The sequence below is a fragment of the Garra rufa genome, chromosome 18, assembly GCF_049309525.1.
Source record: "Garra rufa chromosome 18, GarRuf1.0, whole genome shotgun sequence".
NCBI classification, from domain to species: Eukaryota; Metazoa; Chordata; class Actinopteri; order Cypriniformes; family Cyprinidae; genus Garra; species Garra rufa.
This window is the reverse complement of record NC_133378.1, coordinates 40,704,200-40,712,953: the sequence shown is the minus strand read 5'-3', so window position 1 is coordinate 40,712,953 and position 8,754 is coordinate 40,704,200. Positions and strand designations below refer to the sequence as shown.

Here is an 8,754-nt window from a genome sequence, read left to right as displayed (position 1 = left end):
AGGCGACTCCAGAGTAGTGAAGAGTCCATCCCCTTTCGAGGAGTTGGGTTCCAGAGCCTGAGATGTGCGTGGAGGCGAGCCCGACTATCTCTAATCGGTATTTCTCAACCTCCCGCACCAGCTCAGGCTCCTTCCCCCCCAGTGAGGTAACATTCCATGTTCCTATAGCCAGATTCTGCGTCCGAGGATTGGGTCGCCGAGGCCCCCGCCTTCGACTGCCACCCATCCCACAATGCACCGGTCCCCTATGGCCCCTCCCGCAGGTGGTGGGCCCACGGGAGGGCGGCCCCACGTTGCTTTTTCGGGCTAAGCCCGGCCGGGCCCCGTGGGGTAAGGCCCGGCCACCAGGCGCTCGCATACGAGCCCCAACCCCAGACCTGGCTCCAGGGTGGGGCCCCGGCTGCGCCATACCGGGCGACGTCACGGACCTATGATGATTTTCAGCCATATGGGGTTTTTTGGACCGCACTTTGTCTGGCCTGTCACCTAGGACCTGTTTGCCTTGGGAGACCCTACCAGGGGCATTATAGCCCCTGACAACATAGCTCCTAGGATCATGCAGACACTCAAACTCCTCCACCACGGTAAGGTGGCGATCCCCGGAGGAGATTTATTATTTTTTTATTGTATTTAATTTTAATTTAGTTAGTAATTTCAGTACTTTAGCTTAAGCTTATTTCCATTAGTCGTAAGACAATATTTTACATTTTTTTGTATACTATATTTTTCAATATTTTCAAATTACCTTTTATTTTTATATTTTCAGGGGTTTATTTTGTAATTTTGTCATGCTTTTCTAAATAGTTAAAAAAAAATCAGTGTTAATAATTAAATTTGATTTGAAATGTATTTTAAAATGTATCTTTTATTTTTATATTTTCATTTTTTTATTTAGTCATTTTTAATGTTTTTGTTATTATTTTGTCATTATTATCATATTATTGTTATTTCTAAAATTGTTGTTATTATTATTTTTATTTCTGAATAGTATTAGAAATACTTTTATTTGCTAGTAATTTTAAATGCTTCAAATCACATTTATTTGCATTCATTGCCAAGGCAGTATATTTCTGATTTTCATTTCTTAATTATTTTTATTAATTATTATTTTATTTGAATTTGTATTATTATTGTATTATTATTATTTTTTTTTGTAATTTGTAATTTTGTTCTGCTTTTCTAAATAGTAAAAAAATCACTTAGTAAAATTTAGTAGTTAAAATTTTATTAGAAATTTAATTTTAAAAATTAGCTTTTATATTTATTTTTTCAGTTTTTGTTTGAGTTATTTTTAGTATTTTTTGTTATTCTTTTGTCATTTTTATTATTATTATTTTTTTTTTGAATTTCTAAATAGTTTACAAGTAGTTTAATAGTTTATTTAATAAGTTTAAATAGTTAATATTTAAATAGTTAATATATTTAGTTAATAAATATTTAAATAGTTTATTTAATAAAAATATATTTAATTTATTTTTAAAAAGTTTTTTTGTAATTTTCATTAGTTATTTTTAGTAATTTAGTTTTTTTGTGTTCTTTTGTGATTATTATTATTGTTTATTATTATTATTATTATTATTATTTTAATTTATTACTTTTTAATTTTATTCAGTTAGTAATTTTAGTGCTTCAAATCCCATTTATTTGCATTTGTTGCCAAGGCAATATATTTCTAATTTATTTATTTATTATTATTTATTTTGAATTTCTATGTTTTTATTTATTTATTTAGGTAATTTTGTGTTTTTCTAAATAATTTTTTTTTAAATTAAATTTAGTAGTTCAAATTGTATTTGAAATTTATTTGTAAAAATTAGCTTTTATTTTTATATTTTCTGTTTTCATTCGAGTCATTTTTAATGTTTTAATATTATTTTGTATTTTATTTATATATATATATATATATATATATATATATATATATATATATATATATATATATTATAACACGTTTGCAAATTTAGAACTTAAAATTTAATTTTATATTTTTTTGTTATTCTTTTGTCATTTATTATTATTATTATTGTTATTCCTAATTAATTTTTAATTTTACTCATTGAGTAATTTTAGTGCCTCAAATTATATTTATTTGGATTCATTGCCAAGGCACAGTATATTTCTAATTTTCATTTATTTATTTATTTATTTAGAATTTGTATATTTTCATTTCTCAGTTGTTTAGTAATTTTATTATGTGAAATTATTAATTGTTTCTTCTAATTAAATTAAATTAAATTAATTTTTTATTTCAGTTGAAAAAAGCTATATTTTTCAATCTATGTTATATTATATTATTTCAATTATATATTATATATTTTTTTTAACTTAATTCCAATTAGCAAAAATTATTTTAATAGTTTAATTTTAGTTAACGATAACAACCCTGCACAGTAAAAAAAAGGTTGTTTCAACTTAAAGAAGTGTTTGTGCTGCCTTAAAAATTTAAGTTTAGACAACATGAAATGTTAAGTTGTACTACATGAAAACGTGGATATTTGAGTTGAGTAAACTTAAAATTTTAAGTTTAAGTTTTTTTTACAGTGCTTGTGAATATTAGACTGTAAATGTCCAGTGGTTTCATGATGAAGATGCTGTCAGTCCTGTTTAATGAGGGTTTGGTGTTTCATTTGCTCCTGGAAACTAAACTCTGTGAAAAGTTTTTCAATGTTTACGAAACCAAACATGTTTTACAAAAAATCAATAAATGCCTGGTTTTGGGTTTGATGTGTTGACTTGTGTTTGATCTAACTGGATGTTCTTGCATATTTTGTGCTAATGACAGCAGATGAGCTGAATTGCACAAGTGTTTGTTTGTGACGCCGTTTATTTGTTTGTGTTTGTAGCAGCGATGGAGTTCATCTCCGGCCTGTCTGCCGTATATCAGCGAGACTCCAGCGCACGTCAGGCCCCGTTCAACCACATCACTGTCTCCAAAAAACGCCAGTGGCTCCAGCAGAGCTATTCTCGGCCCATCCTGCAGCCTGAGGACATCACAGCGCCCCCTGCAGCGGAGGAGGAGCACACGCACCCACAAACACACCCTTCATCAGCCACTAACTCATGTCTAACAGACAAAGGTGTGCAGTTTACACTCATAATGTCTTGTTCTCATAGTAAATGTTTTCCAGTTTTTAATGTTCTAATTATCAACACTTCATATCTGCATGAACAATTCATCCGTCCAGTTTTTGTCTTTTGTCTCAAATTAAATGTTTACGCTTTTATTTTATATTTTCAGTTTATTTTAAAATATTTTTGTGTACCTTTAGTTAGTTATTTTAGTACTTTGACTTCAGCTTTTATATTTGATTTTATTTCAGCTTTATTTTAATTAACACAAATGTTGTTAATAGTTTTAGTTCATGATGACAATGATACGAGAATACCATACAAAAGCACATAACAAAATTACTAAAACTGAACTAAAACTAAAATGAAAGCTAAAAAATGAAATAATTTAAAATTATTTTAATAAAAAATTAATAAATTACAAGCACATAATACAATTACTAAAAAATAAAAAATGATAGTAATTTATATTTATATAAATATATATTATATTCTATAAATCAGTTTTAGTTCAAAATGTATTTGAAATTTATATATAAAAAAAAAATATATATATAAATTTTTTTTTTTTCAGTTTTCATTTAAGCTATTTTTACTTTTATGTTTTTTTGTGATTCATATGGCATTATTATTATTATTATTATTTTAATGACTAAATTAAGTTTTTAATTTTATTCAGTTACTAATTTTAGTGATTCAAATCACATTTATTGACATTTGTTTCTAATGCAGTATATTTCTAATTTCATTTATTTGTAATTATTTATTTAGATTTTTTTGTAATTTTGTTCTGATTTTCAAGGTAGTAAAAATATCTTACTAAATTTAGTACTTCCAATTTTATTTAAAATGTATTTTTGAAAATTAGCTTTTATTTTTATATTTTTAGTTTCATTTTTTTTTTCATTATTTTATTTTTTTTATTATTTTTATTTCGTCATTCTTTTGTCATTTTTATTATTATTATTATTCTAATTTCTAAAAAGTTTTAATTTTATTCAGATTAAACTAATATTAATTGTTTTGGAATAAAAAAAAAAAGAATAAATTGCATGCACATAATAAAATTTTTCTAAAAAATAAAAGTTGATAGTAATTTATTAATTTATTTCTGAATGGATCTAATTTAAAGATTTAATTTATTCATATGTCAGTTTAATTTCTTTTATTATACAGAAGCACCGGCGCGTCCTCGCCGTCTCCCGCTGTCCGGTTCTAACGTCAAACCCAGCCGAATCTCGCCACATCCGCCCCGCCGGACTGACCCGGCTGAGGAAAACGACGCAGACGATGAAGGGGAGATCTGGTACAACCCCATCCCGGAGGATGAAGAGACCGATCTGCCGCACTGCATCCCTGTCATCAGAGTCCAGACGGGACGGGCGAGCGCAGGAGCAGACGGAGATGAAAGACAGACGCTCACATGCAGGACGCAGGAGGACAGCAGAGCGACAGGTACATCCGGTGTGTTTTTCAGACGGTCATGTGGTATTAATGAGCTCCTGTCCTCAGATCAGCAGCACATCTTTAGCGGAGTGAGATACAGTTCAGTATATCGGGATAACAAAACCTGTCTGGAAAATAATTATCCATATCTGTGTAAAGTTTGTGAGGTTTTGCATTATAAAACGTTGGATGAATGAACACTTGGATTGTTTGCACACTTTCTGGTGGCCACAATTTGCATTTGTGTGACTGCATGAATCAAATTGAGCTTTTTTCTGATTAAAAACAACAGTAGCGATTACAAAATATGATTTACAATAACTGTAAAAAAAAAGAGTTGCTAAAAAATTACTTTGAAACAAATATTACATTTTATTACATTCTGCAAATAATTGCTTAAAAATGGCAAGTAACACAATTTTAATTTAAATTGTATTGTTAAACATACTCAAAAAATAATTGTTACATTGTCTTTTTTGTAAGGCTGCACAGTTTGACCCAAAAATATGTGATTTTATATATATATATATATATATATGAATGAAATATAATAATAATAATAACAATATTAATGATAATTTATTATTTTAATTATTATAATTTATTTATTATAATAATTTATTTAAAAAAGTATTATTTTATTATATTAATAAAAATAATAATAATAATAACAATAATGATAATTATTGTTTTATTTACTATAATATATTTATTATGATCTTTTTTTACACATTTAATATTATTATTATTATTATTATTTATTTTTAATGGTATTAATAAAATATTAAACAATTAGATATGTTGTTAGTAATATTTAACTGTTAAATGATTTAAAGAAAATATTATAATAATAATAATTATTATTATTATTTTAAACATGACCATTTATTAAATGTGAAATTTTGGAGCTTACAGCTTAAAAACAAAAACATGTAATTTATATATAAAAAAAGACAACAACAATAATAATGATAATATTTTTTTATTTATTTATTATAATTTATTTATTATAATAAATCATTATTTTACTAATGTATTGATTATTATTATTATTATTTTATGATATTAATGAATACAATATTAAACAAAATTAGATATATTGATTGTAATGTTTCACTGTAAAATGATTTTAGGAAAATATAATAATTATTAATATAATAATTATTATTTAAAAATGAATGTTTATTATGTGAAATTATTGTTATTATTTTATGATATTAATAAATAAAATATTAAACAAAATGAGATATGTTGTAATATTTCACTGTAAAATGATTTGAAGAAAATTAATAATAATCATTTTAAACATGACCATTTATTAAATGTTAAATTTTGAAGGAGAAAAACGGAAAGAGTATTTTCTTATAAAAATGTACTGAAAAATAAAAAATAGAAAAACAAGAAAACAAACAAACATTTGCTATTTTTTTGTATGTTTGCAGTTTAAGCCCAAAATATGTAATTCTAAATTAAAATAAATAAATACATAAATAATATTTATTATTATTATTATTATTATTACAAACCAATTAAATTACAATTTAAAGAAAAATATAATCATAAAAATAATTATTATTATTTTATTTTTTGCAGAGCTACAGTAAAATTGCAGGCTTATATTACAGCCTTAAAGGTTTTAATTTCCTCATTTTCAACCGTTAAACCACGTTTATTTTAATAGAAAACCACAGGACCCCTTAAAACTTAAAACAAGCTTTTGAATGCTTTTTTTTTTTTTTTTACAAGTTTGGTGCATGTTGCATTTCCAAATGCATATTATAAACCATTCAAACATGAGTTTGAGTCGCTGAAAACACTGTTTCACTTTGAAATCGCAGCCTTTGTGGTTTAATAATCACACAAAGTCACAATGTAGTTTGGGTTTTATTTGCTTTAACCATGCAGCTCTAGGCTGAAGGATGGTTGCATGGGTTTTCTGGCTTGTATCTCTGGACTGTCGCAGCTCTATATTTAGCGTCGTATAAATGTGTGACATTATTCACTGATGCAGTTGTGCCTATTAAAGACTCCTGTCAGCATAACGCTTCTCTTGAGGCTGAAACACTAGTTACAAACATGTCTTCCAGTTAATGTCTGTTAGCGGTTGTTTGCGTCGGCTTTGTTTGTTTGACAAGAGGTTGTGTGATGTGGTCACATTAGTTTAGCTGATCATGTTAAACCTGTAATTAACACTGGTTGGATCTATGAGGGCGAATCTCTGCCTTGTAGCATAAAGCGACATTGAATAAGTTTTGGCTTGTGATATATTTGAGCTTTTTGAATGTAAAAAACCCAACCAATTGACTTTCTTAATACATATTTCTGGTCTCATCGTGAATGAAGAAATTATGCTATTTTGTAAAAATGAACTCTCATTACTGAAAGGTTTTTGTTAATTAAAAAGAAGCTGAAATAAAATAAAAAACGAATGTTAGATTATGTTCTAATTTTGATTAAATTAACTGTTTAACTATAAAGTTATCTAATTTATCTAAAGCATTAAAATGAACAAAAAACATTTCTGTCGATTTTGAAATAAAGCTGAAATAAAATATAAATATTAGATGCAAAGGATGTAGATGTAAATGAAAATTAGAAATGTTGCCTTGTACTAGTTTTAAAATGGCTACCTAAAATAAAAATAAAACTGACATAAGAATAAATTAAATCTATACATTAATTCTATTTAGAAATTACTAAATGACTGTTTGTTTTTTGTTGTTGTTGTTGTTGTTGTTTTTTTGGTTTTTAGTATATTTTAATTTCAAAACAATAAATTATTTATTAATTATGGCTAAAAATAACTAAAACTAAAAACTAAAATACTGAAATAAAAGTAAACTAAAATAGCTATTTTTCAAAAGCTAATAAAATAGCAAAAGTACATAATTATTTAAAAAGCAAAGTAAAATAAAAATCCAAGTATAAAATAAAGGCAAAAATTTAGACAATAAATAAAAACTAAAATAAAATCTAAATATTAGAAGAAAATCTTAAACTTAAGGAAAATAAGAATATTTTGAAACGGAACTGGCAGAAAAAAATACAAACTGTAAATGGAAGTAAATCAAACCTAAATAAACAATAAATAAACACATAAAAATTAAAACAAATTACTACAATAAAAAAAAACTAGGTATATAAGTAAAAGCTTATTAAAATGTCTATAAAAACTATATTAAAATGTTTAAACTATTTTTCAATAAAATAAAAACTAAAACTTAACTAAAACCAAAGTGCTGAAATAAAAATAAATAAAGGCTAACAAAATTACAAAAAAAAGTAAATAAAATAAAAAAATATATATATTAAAATGAAAGCTAATTCTAACTACAGTAGTCAACATTTAAAGTGGATCAAAAAAAGTTAATCAAAGTTGTACTAAGACAAGATTGGGCAATGTTTTGGTTTTAATACAGCTTTGATGAAATGTTTTGATCCATTTCAAACATTGACTTCTATATTAATAAAAAGTACAGTAAGTATAGTATATAAATAACACTGTTCAAGTAGTATATAAAATCAAGATCATTGTATAATGAACATTTTGGCAAATGTAGTATTTTAGGTTTCAATGCATACTGTGGAAGTAGCACAGATATTATGCAAGTGTGCTGTTTTTAATAATATGGATCTGTTCTAGTACAAAATGTCCACTTTTTTGGGTTACACTCTTCAGCAAAGGTTCTATGAAGAACCTTGAACATTCATGGAAGCTTTCAAAATGCAAAAAAGGTTCTTTATTGCTAAAAAAGGTTCTTAAAGATTTTTTAAATGTTCTTCAAAATGGTTCTTTTAAGAACTGTTCACTGAAAGGTTCTTTATGGAACCTAAAAATGGTTCTTCTATGGCATCCCTGCAAAAACACCCTTTTGGAAGCTGTGTGCAAAGCTTTAAAGGTCATTTTTGTGACTTTTCTACAGTGCGTTGGTTGATCTTCTGACACGTTTGTGTGAGAAGCGTGTGTGTGTTTTAGGCTCTGTTCTGAATGCTGTGTTGTGTTCCATTCCGGAACTTTCCTCATGTGCTGTTGACTTTAGCTCCAGTCCCAACACCCCTCCGAAACATGAGCGAGACAAACCTCGCGCTCGCTCGGCTTCTACATTAGCGTTGACATAGAGAAGGTAATATTACCCACAATCCCGTGGGTGGCAGGTAACCGGATCCGAGTGTGGCGTTGCGAAAGGCAGCAGTCCACCCTGACCTTGCGTGTGTGCGCACATGTGTGATGTGTGAATG

General features: G+C 27.2%; 1 protein-coding gene across 1 annotated transcript in view; it reads left to right on the top strand.

Annotated features, from left to right (window-relative positions):
• Positions 1-556: 556 nt before the first annotated feature.
• Positions 557-8,754, top strand: part of syde2 (synapse defective 1, Rho GTPase, homolog 2 (C. elegans)) — a 40,375-nt gene continuing 32,177 nt past the window's right edge. The window contains exons 1-3 of the mRNA XM_073822780.1: positions 557-584; positions 2,844-3,077; positions 4,246-4,524. Of these exons, the coding sequence (XP_073678881.1) occupies positions 557-584; positions 2,844-3,077; positions 4,246-4,524 (541 nt within the window). The remainder of the gene's footprint in view (positions 585-2,843; positions 3,078-4,245; positions 4,525-8,754) is intronic.